At 38.2% G+C, this 26,109-nt stretch overlaps 1 protein-coding gene across 2 annotated transcripts in view; it reads right to left on the bottom strand.

Annotated features, from left to right (window-relative positions):
- Window positions 1-26,109, bottom strand: part of Hmgcll1 (3-hydroxymethyl-3-methylglutaryl-CoA lyase like 1) — a 120,016-nt gene that overhangs the window by 57,386 nt on the left and 36,521 nt on the right. For both annotated transcript variants that reach the window (XM_032909353.1, XM_032909351.1), the window contains exons 2-6: window positions 24,897-24,977; window positions 24,594-24,701; window positions 8,162-8,257; window positions 6,034-6,182; window positions 142-205 (exon numbers count right to left, since the gene is read on the bottom strand). In XM_032909353.1, the coding sequence (XP_032765244.1) occupies window positions 142-205; window positions 6,034-6,182; window positions 8,162-8,257; window positions 24,594-24,701; window positions 24,897-24,977 (498 nt within the window). The remainder of the gene's footprint in view (window positions 1-141; window positions 206-6,033; window positions 6,183-8,161; window positions 8,258-24,593; window positions 24,702-24,896; window positions 24,978-26,109) is intronic.

Below are 26,109 nucleotides of genomic sequence, written 5' to 3'. Positions count from 1 at the left end.
GTAACCAAGCCTATCTCCTGTGAAAATTTCCCAGCCATGCTTCTCTTTGGTCTCTGCTATTGAAATTAAATACATAGTAAAGAAGACTTTAATTTACAAACAATACTCTTTTATCAGTAACCGTGAAGATATATATCTTACTTCTGTGACTTTCTGTGGCGTGATGCTTCCTTCATAGGGACAGCCCAGGGCGCAGGACACATACCTATATTGAAAAATATGGAGCAATAGGTTCTGTCAATCATATCCAAATTTCCATTTTAAAAATGAATAACAAAAAAAATAAACCAAGCAACATAATTTTACGTTTTTACTTTATTCTTGAACTAAACAAAAATTATTTAGGCACACTTAAAGGTAATTCAACCTTTTAACCTATCAAACAATTAAAACTTAATATTATTTGATGAGAGTAACTGAAGAATATTATATGAATAGGTCTGTACTATAGCAGTGGTTCTCAACTTGTGAGTCACAACCCCTTTGAAGGTTGAACAAACTTCTCACAAGTTTCACCAAAGACTATCCAGTATATCAAATATCTATATTACAATTCATAACAATAGCAAAATTACAGTTATGAAGGAGTAACAAAAATAATTCTGTGGTTCAGGGTCACTAAAACATGAGGAACTGTATTAAAGGGTTTCAGCATTAGGAAGGTTGAGAACCAATGTACTATAGCATCATATGAATGCTCAAAGCAGAAAACTCTAGCGAAATATACATTTTTATTTAGATAGTTATAAACTCAATGTTTAAATAATCAAGTCTTTAGAATTGTAGAGAGCTGGCATACAAAAATGAAGTTTCTCTCCACACATCTATTTGGATGCTTTTACTACAAATAAGATGGGGGGAGTATGAGATGTGGAACAGTCGGAGGGTGGACTGAGAAGGGGATAAAGTCTGGACTAAAAAAAATAAGTAAGTAAATAAATAAATAAAACTAAAACATGAGCTAGCGCTAAAAAGAAAACTTGGAGTGAAATTTCTAAAACTTTGAAATAAAAAAGGCTCACCCTCAGTAGGCTAATATACCATGCTTCTTAGATGTAACCCAATTTGGGGCTATTAATCTGAATAAAACTTACATTTGAGAAATGAAATAGATAATCTGTTTAACAAGCCTACCACACAGTTCAAAGACAAGGAAGACAAATTCAAGTCCAACGTACTGGAAACCTGCCTTGCTCTTCCAGTTCCTGTGCTTTATGTAACATTTTAGATAATTTCTTCAAATGCGACCAAGACGTATGTGAAGGAAATGGTACAGCAATGGAGAAAGTTGGAAAACAAGAACAAATTTCAATCCCCATGCCATGATTCAAGTAAGGTGCAAAAACCTGATTATATTTGTTCTAATTCCTAAACACTGAGATGTGACTTAGATACAATACCTAAGGTGACCAGTTGCATATTTCCTTTGAAATGCGCTAAATAAGGAAAATAATGCCAATAAACTACAATAATTTCAACTTGATCAAAACAAGCACCTCGTGCTTATTCAGCTTGTCACTGGGCCATGGCTGCCCTCTTGTTCCTAAAGCCTAACTCTCTGTACTTGTATTTCCACTCATCCTCATCTCTCACTAATGACCTTCCAGCATATACAACAATGGCACGAAGTTTATGGAAATAATAACCAACATCTGATTGGAGTTATAAGGCCTAGTCCATGAGATGGAACCCATACCAGACTCTGCTTGGGTCACCCAGAACCTGAGACTGGAAAACCTAGGAACCTAGAATAAAATCAAAAACTATTAAAAGAATGAAGCAATAAAAAGACTCCTAGTGACATTCTCCTGTACCCAGAGATCAGCGCCTTATTCAACCATCACCAGAGAAGCTTTCTCCTGATGCAGATGAGAACAAACACCCACAACCAGACATTTCACAGAGAGTGAGAGACTTTGGAATGCTCACTCCTAAATGGGATGTCTCTATCAAATCCCTACCCTCAGGACTCGGAGAACCTTGCAGAAGAGGATGCAAAGAAGTAAAAGCCAGAGGGGATGGAGGACACTGTAAAAACCAAGGCCCCTCTAATTCAACATGATCCATGCACATATGAACTCACAGAGACTGAGGCAACATTCACGGGGCCAGCAAAGAGCCTTTGGGTATACATTATGGCTTTCGGTTTAATGTTTTTATGAGATTCCTGAGTGTGCAAACAAGTGGGTCTCTTTGTCTATATCTGGGGGGAGGGGTGCACACATGAGTGCATACACCTTTTCATGGTTTCTTTTCCTTCTGTTTGTTTCCCATTTCAAAGTGCAAGATTCTGGTTTATCATTTTATTTTATTATTATCATCCCTCAGAAGCCTGTCTGTTTTCTAATGAGAGACAGAACATAGGCAGTGGTGAATCTGGATAAAGGGAAGATGGGGAGGCACTGGGAGGACTGGAGAAAGGGGAAACCATGATCAAGCCATATTATATGAAAATGTTTTATTTTCAATAGAAAGGGGGAAAATAAAAGTTCTAAGCAAAAATGAAAACATGGTAGCTCGTTCCTATAGTCACAGGAGGGGCACAGAGCTAGGAGGAATGCCACAGCTTGAGGTCAGCCTGGGCAACTTTGGAGAGACAGAGTTATATAGCAAGACCTTGTATCTCCAAACCAAGAGAAATCCATCAGTGTAATAGATAAAGTGACTGTCATCAAGCCTCGGCCACCTGCTTTACACTGATGTTAGGTTACGTACACTCACAGGAAGGTACAACCTCTAACACTGTACATGTGGAAAGTAGCTTAGCAGACGTCTGAGTTTTAGCTTTATGTACCATATTTTCTTGCAGCCCAAAATCTAGGCTTGTATTTAATGGTGGAAGTTAAAAACTGACTTTTATAAGCAGCTTCTGCTAATAGGAAGATAAGAACGTGTCCACAAGAGAGTTCTCCAAGGGAGACCTTCTGGTGGAAACCATTTGGTAGTCAGTTGGGAGCAGTACTGCCTGCAACTCACTGTACATTGAACAGCAGAGCTCTGAACACAGACTCACTGTCCTTCAAAATGAGGCTGCCCTCACCTTCAAGGTCAGGACCATAAGCCCTGCAGCATCTGGTCTTAGGCAGCAAGGACAGGACACACAAACTCTGCAGCATGCAGCATGATTTAAATAGATGGTTTGACTAACTCAGGTTGAAGGCCAAACATTTTGAAGAAATGTGTTGGGCTATAAATTATTCAAGTGAAAGTTAGGGGAGAAGGTTCTTCCTTTTTGGAAGTTGGGAAGTTTGCTGTTCTAAAGGCTACAAGCTCAACAGAACTGAAGAACCCATTGAAAAACAGTTGTACAGTGGAAGAATTTCTTTACAGGGAGTGTCTTTACTAGAGAAAATGATCACAATTATCTGTGATGCGGTTTATTGGGGAAACAAAGCAGACTTGGTTTACAATGATTTTGGTTGATGGATTAAAAAGGTAAATAAAGACCACACTCACTGTGGTTGGTCTCACCTCCTTCTAACTAGCTATAAATAGTAGTCACTCTGTATAAATAAATTATTACTGAAATAAAACATTATGTCCATAATTATTTTTATTTTCTACACTTAAATGAAATCTATGTTTTTATATTAACTTAATTAATAATTTGTCCAATTCTTTATTTCATTTTCATTTTTCTGGAATGTTGAGAAGAAATGCAACAAATGCTGTTCACAGATATATAATCTTGCATTTTGTAGTCTTTTAAAAATATAAAATTAACTTAGGCTTCTAGTAAAAAGAGAGAACTATAACCAAGCCTGAGGTCAGGCATGGAGGTAAAATGGCAGACAACATCATGCTGGCCATATGCAGATATTTCACGGTTCATGCTTAAGAAGTGAAGCCTCTGAAATTTTCATTTTATAATATACATTTATAAGCACACAACACAGTGTGCTATAGAAAGAGCACATGGAGTTGGGAAGAGGCATACAGAGATGAAGCGATAAGGGGACGTGGAAAGAAAACGGGTGAATGGTATGATCTAAATTCAGTGTGTGTGTGTGTGTGTGTGTGTGTGCAGTGTGATTCTCAAAGCATGAATAAAATACAAAGAAACCATAAAATAAAATCATAGTTAAATTCAATGAAAAGCTAGGGAAGAAAATAGATTCAAGAACTCAATTGAGGAACACACATGTTAAAATTTATATTTCTAGAAACAGATAGTCCTCCGAAAATTTCAGAAATAAACTTCAATTTGAAACCAAAAGAAGAAGGAGGAGGGGGGGAGGAGGGGGGAGGAGGAGGGGGGAGGAGGAGGAGGAAGAGGAGGAGGAAGAGGAAGAGGAGGAGGAGGAGGAGGAGCAGGAGGACAACACCAACAACAACAACAGGTGTTGTGTAGCCTGTATTTGTCTACATTGTAACCCTACAATAAAATATCCATGGTAATCCAGTGATATGATTTTATGGTGAGTTTCCTTAATTATCCAAGTGAAAATTACTTTCTTCTAAATCAGTGGTTCTCAACCTTCCTGATGCTGTGACCCTTTAATACAGTTCATTAGGTTGTGTTGACCCCAACCATAAAATTATTTTCACTGTTATGTTATAACTTTGCTACAGATATGAATCACACTGAAAATATCTGATATGCAGGATATCTGATATGTGGCTCCTGTAAAAAACATTGACCCCAAAAGAATCACAACCCACAGGTTGAGAACCCCTGATCTGAATATTCTTCACATTTTAAAATAGACAAAGGTGTTCATAGCCCTGCTTTTAGAGGTAAGAAAGGCAAAACTATTTTGACTTTTTAATTAGAAAGTTCATAGAACATCTCTCCTTTATATTTTGATTACATAATTTGGTCTTACGATAAGCATGCCATTATTTTATGAGGATGGATACATATTATCTTATCTTCACTCTTTTTGCAAGTTTTTGATGTGAAAAATAATCTATTAAGCACCAAAGATGATTCAATATTTTAAAAACATCTATGGTAGAAATTTGGGAAGATGAAATTCAAAAGAAAATGCATGGTATAGTATAGAACAAGTCTGGATGTTCTTTAAATGACCTAGGCTTAATTCCAATCATTCTAAGTCCTGTCCCAAATCAATCATCTTGTACATTATTATTATTTTGAAATTTGCAGTACTGGGAATCACTAAGCCAATCCTCTGTCTTGTTAATTGTTGAACCGTTCTGCCTCTATGGGCTTTGCCCACATCAACTAAGAGAATTATAAGGTACAGCCAAAGCCATTGCCAACATGAATTTTATGTTCATTGTATCTGGATACTTATATAATTATTAGAAAACAAGCAGCTGCCTTACTTCAGTAACGAGGAATTTATTGATGTTTTTCAGTATCAAGGAACAATTCCAAATCTATGCTGCAACTGCTTGCCTTGGAAACAAGCAAAAACAAATGCAGATTTTCCTCTTTCCTTTCGATTCCAACACTATAATGGCCTCCATATCTTCCTGTCTCTGCTCTCTGCTACTCTGTTTTCTAATGGCTTGCACATGGCTCTATTGCAAGAGTCCCAAGACAGTGAATTCAGAAAATGACAGTACATGATACTTCAATTCAGGCAACTATGTAAACTCCTGAAAGAAAAAAACTAAGGTTTTCTTCAATTTCTGACATTCTTTCCTCCTCTGTTTCCCTTAATGGGATCTGCTGTAATGAAAGCCAGCGGTGAAGATCCAAAGCAATGCCATTTCTTTATGGAGTGCCAAGGAGTGAGGATAAGGTTGGTATCTCAGATACACCTGCATTTACAGAAGCGGCTCCATTTTGTGAGTCTTCTGTGGCTGAGTCTTAACATCAGACTCATGTGCTAGATCCCCTAGTATCGATCAGGTTCCACATTCCACGGGCTAGAAATATGGTAATAATTATTAACGAAATATAGTTACATTAGTGATTACTATGAACAAACAGGATCCAAAAGCTATGACATTGATCATAATATTTATATGATATATATGTTAAAGAAAATCATCAAGGTGGCTTATAAGTAAACTCTAAAAACAGATACAGAACGAAATGGCGTTGGGCTTCATGAGTACCCTCGCACTGGGATGTTCATGTGTCTTGCAGAGCTGATGACTTGCTCAAACCGTCCCATGCTTTCTTCGATGGAGCAGTTAATGTTCTTCTTGCTGAAAGATTCTGAAGCAGCACCAAACACTGCTATCTCCGTGGCCCCAGCGGCAACCTGAAAGACAGTTTACAGTCCAAAGCTGACAAGTGTTAGAGTCTTGTGAATGATGGCAGAGGGTGAGAAGGCAGACGACTCAAGCGCATGCCTAGGTTCATACGTAGCCTTAAAGTTTAAAGCCAGGTTCTTCTCATTTTGCTATTCACACTGTTTTGAAACAGAGAAGTACGTCATGGTAACAAAAATCTACGAACTACAGTATTCTTAGGATTATGAGATGCGTGAAACTGTGATGACGATCCAGTTAAGTCCGTCTTCCTTTCATCGTGTTACCCTCAAAACACTTTAGTCATAATTATGGGGGGAAAATGTGTGCCCCCACTAAAACCAGCATTTTTATAGAGAACATTATTTTAAAGCCAAAATATTATTGGAAGAGAAGAAACAAACAAACAATTTCCGGTTCCCCTTTCTTCCTACAATCCAACAGAGAATGACTTCCCATTTCATCACTTAGCTTTTGCCTCCAAAACTAATCGTAGTTCCTAATTAGCTGCTGTAGCTTTGTATCCTGATTATCAAAGCCATGGCTTACGCGACTAATGTGCAAGTCCATTTGCTAGTCTTCAGCTCTAATAACCGAATCGACTCTACTAGTCCTCCTTTCCCTTTTGTTGGGTTTGTAGCACCCACAGCTTTTGTGGTAATACGTTTTGCAATTGTTACGCCCTCTAGAGTTCTCAGACGCAATTGTAAGACTTCCTGTTAATGTCTCACTCGCTGTCTGACTAGTTTTAAACGTGTTCTCCTCCCTGATTGCCTGTTAATACCCTTAAGAAGGAAAACATAATTTATCTTTCTTCCAACATTTAGAAGATACTTTTTTGTTCCTCTGTTGAAATATGATTATGAATCCTCTGAAATAAATTTTCTATTTTGTTAAATACTTAAACTTTGCCATTAATATTAGAACTTTGCCTCTTTTTTTTATTCAATCTAAAAACCCCTGCAACTATTATTGGACTTCTTTCATGAACGCAGCACAAAGAAACTTGTTTGCCATCCAGTCTCAGGCAGCCATTCAGTTAGTGAGCCATGCTTTGATCGCCAACACAGCACTCCCACCCAAGCCAACGTTTATTCTATTGTTAAACTATTGTTGGGACATATCCAAAGTATTTTCTCCAAGATGGGGACTTTCACTTCTTTGGGAAGACTTGATTGCAACAATATTATTTTATTTTATAAAGCCAGAAAATTACATCAAGTCAAATGAAAGATAAATGTCTCTAACGGCACATACACAAACAGGTAACGAATTGAATAGATACTTACAACCTCAATGCAGCATAGTACCAAATACAGAGCCTAAAATACTTACTGACATAAGGAATATATACTCTAATGCCTTTACAACAAACACATGTAAAGGTAATACAATATTTTACATTTTTACATTAAAGTAATGTGATTCTTCATGTGTGTGTGTGTGTGTGTCTGTGTGTGTGTGTATGTGTGTGTGTATAGTCATTAAAACTCTTATCTAAATCACATGAATCTCAAAACCACATAGAATCACAAGGAAGAAAAAAGGAGAGGGTAAAGAGAAAAGTCATTACAAGAAGATACAGTAGCAATGATTAGTTTCAGTCTAAGAGAAGAGTGCACAGAAACAAAAGCTGGCCCTAAAATGTTGACAAAACATTTATTTCAGGAATATTGATGATTATAACACTTATCGGTAAATATTTAAGATATACCCTGTAATAGGGGAGCACAAAATATACTTTAAAATTTCCATCCCAAATAGAGCATTACTTTTCTGTTCAATACTTAACTAGTTACACTGACAGACCTATATGAGGAGTCTGTTAGGTCCTAATGGTGCCATGGGGGATCTTGATCTCTACAAGTTCATGTTAGTTTATAAACAGAGTGATTACATATGAAGACTGGTAGATTATATAGCACAGCATTTTAACTTTTAAAGGTCTCCAAAACAATAAAGGCATTTATAGAGAAAATTCCACACTTACAGCATGCTGCAAACCCTGAAGATTAGGTACAAGGACAGGATAGCGAACTCCTGGATACTGATGAATGCCTCCCATCACTTCAGCATGGTCAGCCATCTTAAACATATAATAGTTATATGTAAGTACAGAAATGAGTGAGACGTCAAATACATGATTGGCCGTCTGTGCAAGTTAACATGACACATAAAACATATGCTGTAAATTAATGTCTGACATGAGGAGTATTCACATGTAGATAAGGAAAGGTAGTTCTTACTGTCATAAATGGATTAGAATAAGGCATGACCTTACTAATTCACAGAGAAGGATCTGACTAGGTAGGTAAGTGCAGAGAAACAGGATTCCTGCTGTGGGGAGCGGGTGTGGCGGCAGTCCCAAGATGGCTTCCGGGACTGCAGCTAAGTCTCATGACTAGCACCTGACTTCCTCACACACCTGAAACTAGCCATGTCCATTGTGAGAGCTGCACAGGCGCACCATGACGCAAGATCAGGCCATGTGATGTGGACCTATGAACTGAGATTACGCAGTCTGGACTGAGGAGGCGGAGTTGAGGGAGGATATAAGGGAGTGTGATCGGGGGCTGGGAAAGAAGAAGAAGAAAAGAAAAGAAAGATTGCTGCTTGCATGCAGAAAGAAAAGTTCCTGAATAAACTGCTTTGAGAAGAACACTGTGGTGTCGCTCCTTTCTGCGGGACAGAGACAGAGACGACATCCTGCCATTTTCTTGCAGTCATGGTAATCCAAGCATCAGGCACTCATGATAGTATGGAAAATTTGAAAGGCAAAACACAGTTGTTCTTTTTATTGTCACACAAAACTTTGTGCCTAACTGTTCAGTGCACAAAATTTTACAGTGTTTAAGAACATATAAATTGTATGACACCATTAAAATCATTTAACAAGTATCTGGTACCAATAACCAATGTCATTGGGTTAACATACATGTTCCAGTTAGTAGTGGTTGAAATGTTTTGTGTAGTACTATATGATTGCTCTCTGTTCTTACATACGAAGAACTAAATGAACAGTGCTTGGAACCAAATTAAATCACACTATCAAAGTATATTTTATGAGTCTACTAAAAATTAAATTTGGATTAAAACTGCAAATTTACAAAGTCAAAAAATAATATCTTGATACAATAATTTAATACTAAGGTCACATAGAAAAATCACATGTGTTGTCATGAGGAGTACATATTTAAAAGTGTGGGTGCTTCTGTGATAACCCTCCTTATTGTTTTCCCTGTGACCTGGGTAGCGGGCTACATGTACTGTCAGGTTTTGAAGTACACATCTGTAATGTGCATGATAGACTACCCACACTAAGAACTAAATGAAGAATATGCAACTAAACTGTATTCATACTATGGCACAAAAGTGAGTATAAAGATAGTACATAAGGAACGGAAAGGACGCCAGACCAGTGGAGAAAGCTGTATAAACAGACGCCAACCCCAGACTACTTCCTTCAAACGGCAGACAGCGGAGGAAACAAACTATTAATCCTCTGTACTCATCTTATATTTTATCATGATCACACATTGTTTTTAATTAATAAACGCATACCAATAAAAATATAAATCTTTTGTTTATGCACACACAGAAACCTCAAAGCCCACCCCTAGTGACACACTTCTTCCAACAAAGCCACACCTCCCAAACCTTTCAAATAGTACCACTCCCTAAGTGTTCAAATATATAATCCTATGGGGCCATTCTTATTCAAATACCAATATAAGGGTTCAGTGTTGTATGTAATTTTACATGCAACAGCTCAGAATGAACAGATGCTAGTATGAGAGTCCAAAAAGTTTAAGCAGAATACAGACTATTTACTAGGGGCTTGAATGTGATGCATTATAGTTTCTATAAGATCATCCATGGTGATATTTCTGATCTCTTATACTTTTCCAAGTTCTCTCCCCCATTGATGAAGATGTAGATTATATTCATTCCCTTGAAGGTGGGCATGCTGTGAATGTTCTGAACAATACTTTATAGTGGCAAGATTTTTTATGTGGCTTCTGAAACTAGGTTATAAAAAAAGAACATTTTCCCTTTAGGGAAAGACATTTTGAAGAAATCAGCCAATATGGAAGGGGAAATCCCAAATCACCTATGCAATGGCCACAAAAAGAGGCAGCCCCTCATGCAGAATATGCACAAAGATGAATAGAGGGCCTAGAGAACAACTAGGTTCACTCCTTATATCTATGAATAAAGCAGCCTACAGATGGCTCCAGCCAAAAAAGAGTTCAGTCATATGGCTGTGATCCTAGAAACTATGGAATAAAGACAACGTTCCCGTCATGCCCTGGTCAAATTCCAATCCACAGACTTACGGTAGACAACATATATTGATTTCTACCACCCACATCTCAAATAACTCATTACATAGGAATAAAAGAAGTGGGAAAATGGATATGGTCCACAGAGAGGACTTATGTGGGGTTTCAGCGAAAGAGGTCATTTGACATCATACTAAAAATGTAAGAGGAAGCGGGGACCATACTCTGTGAAATATTTTTGAATTGGGTTTATATTAGTCAAAACTCTTAATTTATCTTGAATGCAAAACATAAATACAGAGAGAGGGTATTCAAATAGAGAAAAGATTGAAATAAATTCAGAATTGCAACTGAATCCCAGGGAGGTGTGAAAGTCTTCCCATAGAGATGGGAGGCAATTCTCAGGCGCGTTAGAGAGTCCAGTGAGGCATGAATGGTCTCTGCTAGAAAGACACAACAGTTGGCCAAGAACTCACGAAGAAAAATTACTAAGACTAACATAAAAGATGTATTTTACTCAAAAACTTAATCCCTACTATTTCATAGCCTTAAAAAACACATTAATAGTAAAGATGCCTAAAAAAGACATTGTGACATATTATTAGCTATATATGTAAAATTACATATACATTTATGGTTTAATATAGTATATATAATATAGTGCAGATATTATATACACACATTAATACATATATATAATATTTAAAAACATAAGTCCATTTATACATACATGGTTTAGATAAATATTTTCCTATGGGATCTGCAAATACTCTTCCCAGGAGCCAAAAGCAAAAGCCTCAAATAAGCCATGAGAATTTCCCTTCGGAGTTTTAGGTCAAAGTTGTCCAAGAAACTCTCAAAACATCATAGGAAACTGCTGTTGCCATTGGTTGCCTCTCTGAGGTTGAAGGTAAGTCCCTATTGCTGATGACACTGAAATCTTTGGGATCACACCTGAAAGCATCCTTCCTGAAGATTAGCTTTCATGGTCCCTGAAGGTTCCTCAGAGGATTTCAAGGGAGGAAAGCAAACAATAGCTACGCAGTGCTGGTGCTTATGAGCTAAAACAACAATGAGCATGGAAGATATCCCTAGGGGTACAGTGGTGGTACCCATACTTGGGGAGTAATGAGCAGCCCTCTGACGTGACTTCCCGGCCAGCTCGACAAGGGCTAACTCATGTGTGGTATTGGAAACCAAGCCATATGTCTGGGGCTAGTGAGGCCATGGATCTTGGAGGATTACCTCCAAATACCACTTTACTCAGTCAGCGTAATTCCTAACCACATTGTAGATATGTGTCCTTATGCCCACCGATAAGAGTCCGTGTCGCCCCTTATCATAGGCATGTCCCCTTATGCCAGATAGAGACCATTACAGAAAACCACGACTCAAGTACAGAGAACAAGTGACTGTGAAGTTATAATAAACCATATACAAACCTATTTTTTAAATTGTAAACATAATTTATCTCCAAAACATTCATGTCCCTATTGTACCAGTTATCACATCTTGCCAGGCAGACTAATACTGTGGGGTGCAGGGTCCATGGTACTGGACATGTATTTTTCCCATACAGTGAGCCTCATATCCAACCAAGGAGTAATTGATAATCCCCAAAACATTCAAGTCATTATGGAAGATACCAGTGCCCTTATCTAACCAGGCAGTTCAGTATTGTAGCACACACTACCTTAGAGCTAGATTTGATTATTCTTCTCCTCCGAAAACCTCCATAGCAACTTATGGAACTAAGAAAATATAGTGACGCTAAAAAAAGTAATGTTGGGCAAAAAAGTAATTGACGTAAGTCAAATACTGAAGAAAAATGTTTATGAAGCGATCTCTGACATTCGTCTCAGTTTTAAAAGTGTTATCATACCTAATTTACAGATGCTTGTCATAGTGTTAAGGCTTACATTTCTGTAACTTAATGAGTTATGTTTTTATCATTAAAATTTAACATTCATTTCCCTACCCAAATAGACTCTTGTACCATAATTATTTTTGTGGAAGCAGGTCCTCCAGTTTCACACACTCAGGAAGGAGGCTCCTTACCAGTGGGTGTTGCTTATTCTTAGTATCTCTATAGTAGCTCCAGACATACCTACTTCCTATTTTCTCCTAACACACTAGCTTAAATTTTCCCAGGAAACAGACTTATACCTATGAACACGTAACTGTCCTTTCTCCCTACCTACTGGCGTCTTGAAACATTTGCTTTTGGTCACTATCAATCCAGAACAATATTCAAATCTTATTGAACTAAAAGTAAATAACGCTGGACTTTATTGTTCAGAGTCTCCTCTGGCCAGGCCTGCCAGTGCTATTTTCTGCATGCAGGGGTACAGTGAGAAAGACAGACAGATAAGAGAACATGCAATTTCTTCAACACCTGCCATCGATTAGTGCAGAAACATAAATGATGTGCTTTCAGATCCTATAACTCAAAACTCAATATGAGCAGTAATTCCTCTTAAAGGTAACATTTGGAAACTCGGTAATGGGGAAAAAATGAGACTCGAGCGCTTCCTGACAATCCTGGGTGAGAGGGCTGTAGGCAGCTCTGAATAGCACTGTAGCCTGGGTCCTGTAACCATGTCCCATTCATAGACGCCTAGCACAAACCTCATCTATCTTAGCCTCGGTAGCACAGAGGAAATCTTGGTCTGCTTGAAGAAGTAAGACACTCTTAATAAATCACGGCCTTACAATAATAAACACAGGAAATCTCTGGAAAATTGAACATCCTTTTTTTTTCCCTACCCAATACCCTGCTTGGCTGCCAAAGCTAAAACTGTCTGACACCATATTCACAAAACTTAAAGCCTTAAGTCCAGAAGCCTTAAAACTCATTCGGTCTGGTGTATAATTTCCTGTCCTTCTTTCTTCAACGTTACCTCTGTATGAGATGGACCGTTGTAGCACCCTCTCTCGGATGGAATGCCGGTGTCTCAAAATCTTCCACACACAACTTCCCCTACTCTGTCCTTGTGAAAACAAGAGATGCTAATCACAATTCATGATGTCTACAAATTTCATTACAAGATAAACATCACCTACAGGAATGGATTTGTTGGCTTAAAACTGTAACACTGACATCTTGGAGTGAAGAAATGAAAAGTTTGCTTTATCCAGGAACATTTCCCAGTTCACGAAGATAAACATAGCAATTACACACTAGTTATTCTTTATGAGGGTCAGTGCCTTTGTAACTACCTGCCTGCTCTTCCAATATTAAAAATATCATGTTCCAAACATCATTCTAGAAGAGTAAGGGCAAAAAGTCTCAAAGCTCCCAGTATAATTTTCCTTCTGTGCCTGTGTAATTGTGTTGTTGTCTCTCATGTATTATGCGTCTGCATATGACAATAATGCTGTCACTGCTGTAATTTCCCTTGCATGGAAGCATGAGCAATTTTTAAAATAGTGGAGCAAATTACTTTCAGTATGTTTTGTTAATGGGGTTTTGTATTCTTAATGCTTTAAAGCTACAGCCCTGTGGAGAGCTGGAGCGGAGAGTGTACGTCTGGGTTACTAGGTTAATAACTCAGGAGAAAGGGCTAGGACAAAAGCAAGGTCCCACTACCGTAGACAGCATTGCTGCTGCTTGGAAGCTTGGATATAATGAGGACATTGGAGATTTTTGTTTTAGTAAAGGAGGAAGGCAGCTTACCCAATGACAACCCACTCAGCAGATGCTAATTGTGTGGCTCTGCCAGATTGTAACTCATTTGTAGTCACCTGATTTTTTTTAAAGCTCTTCGTATGTTGCTATTAATTTTCCAAGCAACTGTATCCCACCTCCATCCACCTTAACATTATAATTACAGAGTTGTGCCTACACTGTTATGCAGCTTTGAGTCTAACAAAGAGCTCTATACAGTTTTTAATACAGAAAAAAATAAAAGCATTGAGTGGGAGAATGAATAAGTGGAAAGCTTCCAACACAGAGAGAACTGAAAACGCTTTAGCAAATCATACCAGAAATGAGTAAAAATTAGGTCCCAGATTTTTCTACTTCTTCATCAGAAAGTACAAGTTAAACAACAGACATCATGGTATTCCCAAAGTACAGGGAGCCTGGAGAACATAGAGAAGGGGCGCGCGCGTGTGTGTGTGTGTGTGTGTGTGTGTGTGTGTGTGTGTGTGTGTGTGTGTATAGACTACTGGGCCACACCTTTCTATGTACCATAAGTAGATAAAATATAAGTTGAATCAACCTAAGATAAGTAGTATTAATGCTGGAGTATGATTAGCATCGATTTACTTCAACATATTTGTATTTCGAAGAATATTTTACTAAAACCTATAGTTTTTTTTCAATGTCAAATTTTAATTCGTCTAGGACAGTTATTAGATTAATATCATTTTCCAAAATAATCCTCTGTATTAACAATAAAAACCCTTAAATCCATAGCTCTCATGGAACACTCTGCTACTCTAAGAAATTTTCATCACAATCATCTTAATTATTATGAATCCACTATGTAAACCAGAAGCGCCCAAGCTCCTTTCAGCCAGCTGTCTTGGCCACATTTTGTGCCTCCCACAGTTTACTGAACCTGGATGGCTCCTCTGTAGACTATCGATTGGAGGCCAATCATCAAAATAGAGCAATCCAAAAGGAAAACTTTTAAAGTCAAAAATCAAATGTTTCTGAGACAAAATATAACCCTTCTTGTTTTTGTCTTTTACATAATATATACAGATCTCTAAAATGTCAACATATAAACGATAACTGGAGAAGGCCAAAGTTCAGATAACTTCAGTTGCGCAGAAGTAGGAAGGGATGTATTGAGAAGCTTAAGTGTTCCATTGTGAGGCAAGTGCTGGGAGAGTGAACCAGGAGATGAAATTACCAAGGTTCTTTAAACACGTTTGAAATTGTCAAGGAGTTTAAAAATGTTTTCAATTATATACAGAAGGGTCTTTTAATTGTTTAATTGACTAAAATGTTTTTGAAAGTTTATTTCTATTCTTCATGGCTAAACATAAAATATTGATAAAAATAACCAACTCAATAAAACTGAGTATAGGATGGGATGCAATGTTTCGGTTATAACATTTCATCCTGACTGCTTTTATACCTTTAAAGACAAAGCAAATCTAACTTATTAATGGAGAGGTAATCAATAAAATTAATTATGTTATTGAAAAGAATAGGACATAAATTTTTCAGTGGAATAAATTTTAGAGTAAATGGAAGAAGCTAAGGTAAAATGGATTATACCTTCTGGTTAAACAGTGACATCACTAGGATGCAGCCAGCTCTGCTTTTCCTTTGGCACAGTAGTGAATGTATATTTTAGACAAGAAATTACTATTAAACGCCGTGTGATATGATAAAATGTTACCAACCCTTTTCCAATTTTTATTGAAGATTAATTGTAATAAAGCTCAAGGCCAGGAAAAATAGTACCAACTATGACAACTCTAATTTTTATCCATATTTTCATATCTTTCTGAGACAAACAAGGGAGTTTTAAAGATTTGTGAATAGGTTGCAAGCAGTTGTTTGCCCTGTATGAAAGGTGAAGTTAATCAGTGGTTTCAAAACACACACACACACACACACACACACACACACACACACACACACACACACCACACACACAGGATTGCACAGCCCTTGCCACTTCTGACAGGAATATAGTAATTTACAACATCACTCTTGATAAAAATGTACTAATGCCCATTGATACAGAAATAACAGTGGTGCAAGATAGAAATGAAATTCATGCTAAATAGCCCAGTAGCTACCATAATATAATATGATCTTTTCATTCAGAAGGAAAAGGCTGCATATTTAGGAAAATTTTTAATATAATAACTTGTGAAAAACAGATTTTGTGCTACTGAAATGGCACTAAATAATTAATACTTTTCATTTTGGGGGTGCATTGTATCTAGTTGTGAAAAGAGGCTTTATCTACTCAAAAATAAGAGCTTCTGTGGTAACAGTGTGTTAAGCTGGGCCATGCTGGGTGTGCCCTGTTCTACACCGGACACTTGACAGAGATGTTGGAGTGATTCTCGAGTGAGTGATTTCCAGCCTTTGTCCTCTCCTTGCTAGCTTGGACTGTGAGTTCAGACACAGTAGGGAGGTGGTGGAGATCTGCACAATAGATGTTGTGATGAAGGCCAAGCCTACAATGTGCCCTCAACGGTTTCTCCCTAGTGTCTGCCTTAACCTAAGCAGGTCAGAATGAGCAATAGCTGGACTGTGGAGGCAGAAACTTTCCTTCTCATGTTGCGAGCAATTGAAGCAACATGCTTTCCTTCACATAGCCACCTGAGCTGTTTTCTAGGCAAAACAAATTTATGAGGGAAATGTGCTACTGTGAGGTGAGAATGAAGAGCTAGTACTTACCATGCCAGGGCTAAAGTAAGGGTTCTTTTAAATTTAGGGGTTTTAGATTGCCCACTTTGTTCCTATTGGCTGCATTTATTTTTAATTACTACTACAATAAAGCAGATACTTAAATTATTTTTAGATCGGTTTTTAAAAATCAAACTGTGACACTTGAAAAGTCATGGTCCTTTATCACAAAGCCACACTTCAAAAAAAGTGGTGTCTTTCTTCTTTGAAATTTGGTGGGCTTTATAACTTTCTAATAGGCTTGACAAATCAATGCTATATAGATTACAAGGACTGGCTATAAAAAGTGTATCACTTGTGAACCACTAAGCATCATCTTAGATATCTAAAAGAACCACACAGTAGAGGACCTCACAGACAGTTCAGAGAACGCTTAGAAGTAAGTAGTGCCCAGCCAGTCTCTACTGCCTAAACTACTTGTACCCTTGAGTTCTGCTCTAACCATCATCCACTTCATCTAACTACTAGTCCCTGATAAGTCTCTGGAGTGCCTAATTGAGTCTTAACTGAATTGTTTATGCTTCAAAGACATAAGCAAAACCAAACGTTATTTTAAGTCACTAAACTTATAGAGTATTTCTTATGCAAACAATGGAAACCTAGTTAATTCAGTCATCATGGATACGTGATAATTTACACATGTGTGAGTACATGCATGCAGAAATATTTGCACAAAAATATATGATGCAGAATACACATTCAGTGAAAGAAAACACATTCAACTTATTAAAACAATCTACAGGGTCTACAGTTTATGCATTAAATGCTAGAATGAGAGAACAAAACGCATCTATTGTTTTCATGAAGGGCTAATATTACACCTGTAATACTGGGAAGCAGGTGTTAAGTTCAGTGGAATTCACATAGCACAATTTCTCCCATTTAATTTCAAGAACCATGTAATATCATTTATATCAATTATCATTCACTCCTAACCAGAGGACAAATACTGACAACATGGATGTATTTGACATGTACAAAAAGCAATATGCTTGTGTAAATTCATAGGCAAAAAACGATATCATCATTTAGAACCCTGCTTCTAAGGAAAATATGCCATTTGATTTCTCCATATCAACCTTTTTCTAGAAAGGATGATTAATGTTTTATAGCAGGAATGCCAGTTTAGAAGAGGAAAACGATAAGACTATCTCAATACGGTTACTCTTGGTGATGTAAATGTTTGGTTCCGAAAGCTGTTTGAATTCATTAAATAGATCTATCTCGGTTACAAAAGTATGAGATGGACCTACAGGTATTGACTGTGAGGAGGACAGTGAGTCACAGGTCACAATGAGGCTTTGGCTTCCACGTCGGCATCTAGCAACCCAAGCTAAGCACATAAATGTGCAATTCATGCAATTGCCCTTGGGGAAGACTTTGGGTTAAAAGTTTCTTCCCTATAGTCTGTAACTCCATGCTTTTGGGTAACACCCGAGGTTTCTAGTTAATACCAAGGACACCTGGGTGATAAGGTAAACAGAGTAATACCAGAAAATAGAAAATATGGCCTTAGTTAATTTGTCCAGGATCCCTTTTGTGAAATGACATGGGCTATGTGAGGTAGACCATAAGCAGAGTGGACGTCCTTTCATTGGACTCATCCTGATACTTTCTGTTGCCTTGACATACAACCATGTCTCATAAGCCAGCTCTCTCTCTCTCTCTCTCTCTCTCTCTCTCTCTCTCTCTCTCTCTCTCTCTCTCTCTCTCTCTTTCTCTGTCTCCCCCTCCCTCCCTCCTTCCCTCCACAAAATTATTATCTACCTACCCTCTTACCATCTACACTCCTTATAAAGAACATAATGACTAAAGCAGACCAGATGCAAAAGATGTGGTCTTTTACATTTCATAAATGCAAACTTAAACCTGGTTTGTCAATCTAGTAAATGTACTTCCATTTCAATAAAGAACGATTTGTCCTCTGCAGTGGAATGAGCATGTGGGACAGGCTACAGGGGGCTCCTGGTTGACGTGTACCTTGACCCTACTTTTAAGTGTTAGAGTGACTTGTAAAAAGAGAATGCTACAATCTTTTATGTACATTTTTTCTACTCTTGTAAAGAAAACTCACTTCTATCCCTTTGGGAAGACTTCTTATCCATGTGTTCCAATAGGTAAAAGCTTCATCAGGGACAAATAATATGTATAACTGAGCCATTGCATTTTATATATATATATATATATATATATATATATATAATGTTACAAGCTTAATTTATTTTTATTTTCAAGCAAAATAGCATTCATTTTAATCATTTATATGAATAAAAACACAAATCAAAAGAGTAAATATCTAACACAAAGAATTTAGCTCACTTTAGAAACCATGATAGTTACAATAATTTAAATAGCTTACTATTAACAGGCACATTCCAAATGTGCAGGAAATCTGTTTTTAATGTGTTTTCTTTCTCATGCTATTGTGTGTTCCATGTAAGCGAGGGGGTACCTGGACTAATTTCAAATATTCTTATATTACATGTCACTCTAAGGAAATCTTTTTCCAGATAAGTTATAAAGAACACGTATTTCTTAATGGCAGGTATTTTATCATCTGTGATCATTTAAATTATAGGTGTAGGATCCTGTTTTATATGGCACCCTGCTACTGCGGACCTTTTCTTTAAGCTATTTGAGTTAGACAGCTCCTGCCAAACAAAACAGTGGGAGGGAAACTGTAAAAAAGCTTTAAAATGCTAAAAAAAGAAATAAGCGAAGAAACAGCAATCTAAACACTAACTGGAGGACATTCCCATGACCTGCATCTGATGCAGATCAGCTCCAGGGAAGCTCGGGGCTTACAGAAAGCAAGAGGACCTCAGACATTATCTAGGACACAGGCATTGAAGGCATTGCCTTTAGACAACACACAGGCAGTTGTCTATACCAAATAATGGAAAGCTAATCTCAGTATTTTCAAGGTATGTACTACATGATATTCTTCTAGAATGAGAATGGAAGATTTTAAAAGAGAAAGTTTTCCAATGTACATGCAATGAAATCTAAAGCAGCCATGCAAAGAAGACCAAAGAATAATTACCCGTAAGTCTGCCTTAGAAGAAACACTCCATGTGTAGTATAAGGTAAAACAAGGCTACTGTGACTTTGAAAGATGAAGTTTGTAATATTTATCTTTGTTTCAGGCACACTGCTCTTTTGTGGCTGTGTGATTTATTTAAATCTCTTTCTTCTTTAGATCCATGTAACCAGATGAAGCTTAAAATGAACCCATAGTAATAAAAGTCATGATGGAAAACATTATTGAACACTAGTCAGGAGGTAAGCCGCGTGATCATGCATGCACACACAGGGGCCATTGATGTGACTGACCCTTTGTGGCTACCCACAGCATCCTGTACTGCAGGCATGTGTGGTAGGGTTTCTAAGGTTCAGAGAGGTTAAATCACTTACTCAAAGGAACGGCACACTGTGGATAAGGGCACGATTCTAGAACCATCGGTCCTCATCACAGATGTCCTCGGGAACTATGCGAACCAATTCAGTCAACTTATTTAATATTACATAGAGTATAAAATGGGCTCATTAATTTTCAGTAGGCTAATTCCCAGATTCAACTAGGGACCACATGCAGAATAAATCCTGTCATTTTATATTCCCATCACATGTGTTTATTTAAGCTAGGCTGGGAGGCACGATCCAGTTCCTACTCATAGGGAGAGTTCCTTTCACTTTCTTTTGTCATATTTTCTTGTCATTAGCTACAAATGTGGCCTTTTAGAGATTGCTCTATTCTCATTCTCTCAGCTGTCTCTGTGAGCATCATTGGTGGGTCTGAAGGATAGTCTATAAATCAATTTTTACTATCATTTAATCATAGTAGCATGAAGTCATGGGCATCATCTTATTAGGAGAAGAATATTTTATATGCAACTTTTTAAATCACTGGGAAATTACAGAATCTTGATAATATCAAGATTTAATATCTGAAATGAAATTTTGGTTACAATTTATTATTAATTTTAGCAAGACCTATGCACTCTCCTATTGGTGTTGGCCAGGTGCTGCTATGTATTCAGATGTTAAATATTGTATCCCAAGATCTGGTTGCCCTAGGAAGAGCAAATTCTCAGGCACACCAGCTTTTGTTGTGTAAACCTTGCCAAGTTATCCCCAATTGGTTAATAAAGATACTGTATCAGTTAAAGTTTCCATTGCTATGAAAAGATACTGTAACCAAGGCAACACTTATAAACACAAACATTAATTGGGGCTGGCTTATACTTTCAAAGGGTTAGTCCATTATCATCATAGCTGGAAGAGTGGCAGCCTGAGGGTTAGTTAGTCCATTATCATCATAGCTGGAAAAGTGGCAGCCTCCAAGCAGAAAAGGTGCTGGAGAAGAAACTGAGAGTTCTTCATCTTGATTCAACAAAGCCAACCAGGAGAGACCGGCATCTTCAGGCAGCTAGGAAGAAGTGCTCGTTCCCAATGGATAGAGCCTGAGCACAGGAAGAGACTCCCAAAGCCCACTCCAACAGTGATACACTTCCTCCAACAAGGCCACATCCCATAACAGTACTACTCCCTCTAGCCAAGCATATTCAAACCACCACAGATGCCTCCAGCCTGGGCTGGGCAGAAGAGAAGTAGGTTAAGCTGTAATTCCTGACTTAGGGTATCAGGTAAAGACCATGAGGAAAGAAGAAAGGAGGAAGAAGGGAGTTGCCATGGATAGCATGGATCATAAGTGTGTGGGCAATGAGGGCTGGCATGACGAAGCAGGAACAGTGCAAACGTAGCAAATGCAAGTATGGTTGGAGATGTTGTCAGGGGAAGCAGACAAAGTAGCTTAGAGGGTTGATATCTGCCAAGCTGTGGTGCTTTGAAGTTTATTAGAAATCTGATGGTCTCTGTGTCTTTTATTTGAGAACTAAATGGTCTAAACTAGGGCAGACACCCCAATAGATATTTAAAGGTGATAGGAGACATAGCAAACCCCCAGAATCACAATAACCACTACACTCTCCTAATTATGTAACTACGCCAGTGCGTCCTATCTCTTCCCAGATCAAATGTGTAAAAGAGCACGAAATGAGCTGCAGGCAGAGCAGCTTCTTCAATTCTTCTTTAAAGATTGATTGATTGATTGATTGATTGATTGATTTAATGCATATGAATACACTGTCACTGTCTTCAGATACACCAGAAGAGGGCACTGCATCCCATTTCAGATGGTTATGAGACACCATGTGGTTGCTGGGAATTGAACTCAGGACCTCTGGAAGAGCAGTCAGTGCTCTTAACCACTGAGCCATCTCTCCAGCCCCAACTTCTTCAATTCTTAAAAATGACGAAAATTTCTTGCAGTCCCTTAAAGTCAGTGACAGCTAATGAAATATTGTTGCTTCACAAAATAATCAGGAAAACATATTTAGATCAAGTAATATGTTTTCTTGAGGAAGATATCTGCATACTTAATTATATGATAACAGATGTATGGATAAAAGGCAGGGGTGTTTACCTATTCAAGATAGTTAAAAATAATACATTGCCATTCTTTCAAGCTGACTGATTCACATACGTGCCTGCTATGGCCCAAGCACCGAGGATGATGAACCAAAGAGACATTGTCTTCATGACACTTACAGTGCAAATAGCAGATGATCAGAGAAAATAGAAATATATAAAAAGTTTAGGATTACAGGTAGCCACAGTGACTTGAAGAATAATATTATGTGATAAGAAATTAGAGTAACTTAGGAAAGAGTTTGTGATTACAAACTGCATGGTATTTTCTGTTACATAAAATGCATCCCAATTCAAAGAACTCAGATGTTTGCCACTTCACATCATACTGTTAGAACTGCAGGAAAATACCGACATTGAGAGATAACTAAGCAAATGTATGTATAAAGTGCCTTGTATGATACTACCTGTGTCTCAATGCCAGGAAAATAGGAACAGGAATCGTTTCAGGTTAGTGGGAGTTTGAGCAAAGTGAATTAATTGTATTAATGGAGCCCGAGGTGACTAGGAAAACTAGAGTCATATATACAAAGGCTTGAGTGCGGATTTTTCCAGGCTTTTTTAGTGAGGAGGGAATTTTTTGAAAGAGTTAGAATGTGTTTCTCTGAGTTGATATTCCAGGAAGCCTGTTTTAGTCACTCTAAGTAAGATATGTAAGGAAGGGGGAGCAATGCTTACATAGTCCCTGTAAGAAACTGTAATATCTCTGGATTATGGGTTGGTAATACATCTGTGGGATTGAAAAGGGAAAACAAGTATAGAATATAAAGGAGATTAACCTCTTACACATTTATATGTGTATGTGTTTGTTTTGTGTGGGGTGTGCGTGGGTGTGGGGGTGTGCATGTGCCTAGGTGTGCACGTGTGCATAGGCCTGGGTATGCTCTCACATGCAGGGCTTAATTCTCTCCTTCACTATGTGGGTTCTGGTGATTGAACTCAGGTTGTCAGGCTTGGTGCCATGTCCCCTTACCTACTAGCCATCATACCAGACATTTTATGAGCTTTCCCCCCTCGACAGACTGCATATTTAAGCCACCTCCCTATAAATGTTCTTGTATTAGAACTAAAGGTTAGAATGGTGCACTCTGATCAGTACCTACACCATCATGACAGAGCCCCAGCAATGGGCTAACGAGCTTGTAAGAGGAGACAGGAGACGGTTTTCTTCCTTACTCTTCTGTCTGTCTGTCATGTGAAGATACAGCGTAAAGACAGAGATATGAAACGAGAAGTCAAAGCTTCCAGACCACAGGTCCGTCAGCATCCTGATCTGTCTTCCAGACTCTAGAACCAGCAGATAGACCTCCAGCTTGGCCTTCCATCACTGCAGCCATAACTAACCGAGACAGGAACTGATGAGGTGTAAAAAGCGATCCCTTGGAGAATCAAGCACAGGATTCTGAGGGGAGCAGTCAAGCTCTCAGAATGAAGCGGTATGTGGTGGTAGTGAGCCTGGATTTGAATCCGATGACATTGAAGATGTCAGTGTCAAGTCCAGTTGAAGTTTATCAGAAAAATAAGCCTTTTCTTCCTTAATGGAGCAACGGCTGGTATGAGAGACATAGTGAAGGGATACAACTTGGGCAGGGAGGAGCAACAAAAGCAGAATGCCCAGGGAATCCAACTTCAGCAGAGATAAAAGCAGAAGAAAAAGAATAATTAATATGAATCAGCTGACTAAAGATAGCAGAGGATAATGTGAACATGGAGATGGGCTCGGAAGTAACCAATGAAATGAAGGACAGGGAGGAGACGCAGGGGTGAGGTGCTATGACACTGGGTTAGAGAGATGAGGCTAAACTGGTCACTAATTACTAACTAGGCCTCAAAGACTCTATACAAGTCAGGATTGATGAGTTTTATTCAATGTCTGAAACTGTGGGCAATGCTGTAATACCTTTTCATTTATAATGAGATGATAGTAAATGACTTAACCTCCTCTTTTGTGTGTCACACACATTACATGTCAGCAAATATGAAGAATTACCTCTATGTTACTCATCTGCTAATGCGAAACTCTATCACACTTGGAGATTCTCAGGTTAGTAAAAATGTCAGCCATAAATGGTGAATTCAAGGCAGGCCCCAAAGAGTTTTAACCTGTATTTGTTATTCTGGATTCTACATTTACATATTAGCATATGATTACCGGTTACTCTTTTTAAATAGCTTAAAATTACATATACATATATACATATATATAATCTCACAGTGTTCGCTAAGCTTAAACATGTTAATTATTATATAATTATAGATTTGCATACCTGTGGTACCCATCTGGAAGACACAAAGCTGGTTACTTCTATTACAGACAAGCCAGTTTGGGAAAGTTGATTGATGAATTCAATTTTTATATCTGTAGGAACTATAACCTAAAAAATCATAAAACATATATAAATGAATTGTAAAAAACTACTGAAATATAAAATATTACTTCCCAACTGAAAGCAAATACAATGAGATTTAAAATGTCAAACAGTAATTACCACAAATATTGCTTAAAATATAAAACTTATGTGCCATTAAAATGTCAAGGAATTCACTATGTAAAGGTAATATAAACCTACCTTTTCATTCTGCAATCCATCCCTAGGTCCAACTTCTACTATTTTCACATATTCAGGGAATCCAGATAACTGGGATGCTTCCTGGAATTCAAGTATGAGTACAAGAAAAAGAATATCACTCGGATTGCCACACTGTAGTGGTTTGAATGAGAACGTCTCTCGTGGGCTTGAATATTGAAACACTTGGTTCCCAGTTGCAGTGCGATTTTGGGAGTTTTGAGAGAAGCAGCCATTTTGGAAGAAGCATATTACTAAAGGCTGGGAATTCAAGGTCTCGCCTTACATTGTTCTCCTTGACTCAGGGCCTGCCCTAACTCCTGCTGCTTGCTCTTGTGCATCATAATGGACTATTTTCCATCTAAATATCTATAATATGGCTTGGTTATTGTGTCTTATTGCAGCTATGGAAGGGTATCTGATTCAGTAGTTGGTACTAGAGAGTTGGTTATTGCTATGGGTGGTGGTGGTGGTGATGGTGGTGGTGATGGTGATGGCAGTGGTGGTGGTGGTGGTAGTGGTGGTGGCGGCAGTGGCGGTGGCGGTGGCGGCAGTGGCGGTGGCGGCAGTGGCGGTGGCGGTGGCAGCAGTGGTCCGCAGCAGCGGTGGTGGTGGTGAAGGAATGTGGAAGACTTTGGGACTTAGGCCTAGAAAAGTGGTTATACGTTGAATGTAGCAATTAAATGTAGGCTTCTAGTGGGAGCCTGGAAGACAGTGTTGAGGGCAAAGCAGAATATAGAGGCCTCTTACAAGAGGTTTGAGAGGAGGCAAAGTCTTATTTTAACAGCAACTGGGCTGTAGGCCATTTGGGTGCTATTTTGGCAGAGTCTGGGTATCCTTTGCCCATGGCCTAGGAATTTAGCTGAGGCTCAATTAAAAGGCATAGGTTAACCTTTTGTCATAGGAAATTTCAAGATAGTAAGACATTGAATCCCTGCCATGACTGTTACTAATAATGTTTACGCAGATATACAATGAAGAGAGAACACACGGGGCAGAAAGAATACACCAGGAATCTTAATGTTACAGCCGAGGCATGAGAGGTTTCTGGCTCTGCACTGGCATAAAGAGAAGGGTACCTTCAGAGAAAGACTTCATGCAACTAAGCTTTCAGACGATGTAAGAATACCTGAGGCATTTTTGAAAGCAACTGAATTAGTCCTGCTGCTAACATGATTCAAGGGGATATGGTCCATCCCACGCTGGCAATCTAACA

Source organism: Rattus rattus, chromosome 8 (genome assembly GCF_011064425.1).
Source record: "Rattus rattus isolate New Zealand chromosome 8, Rrattus_CSIRO_v1, whole genome shotgun sequence".
NCBI lineage: Eukaryota > Metazoa > Chordata > Mammalia > Rodentia > Muridae > Rattus > Rattus rattus.
This window is presented reverse-complemented; position numbering and strand designations above follow the sequence as displayed.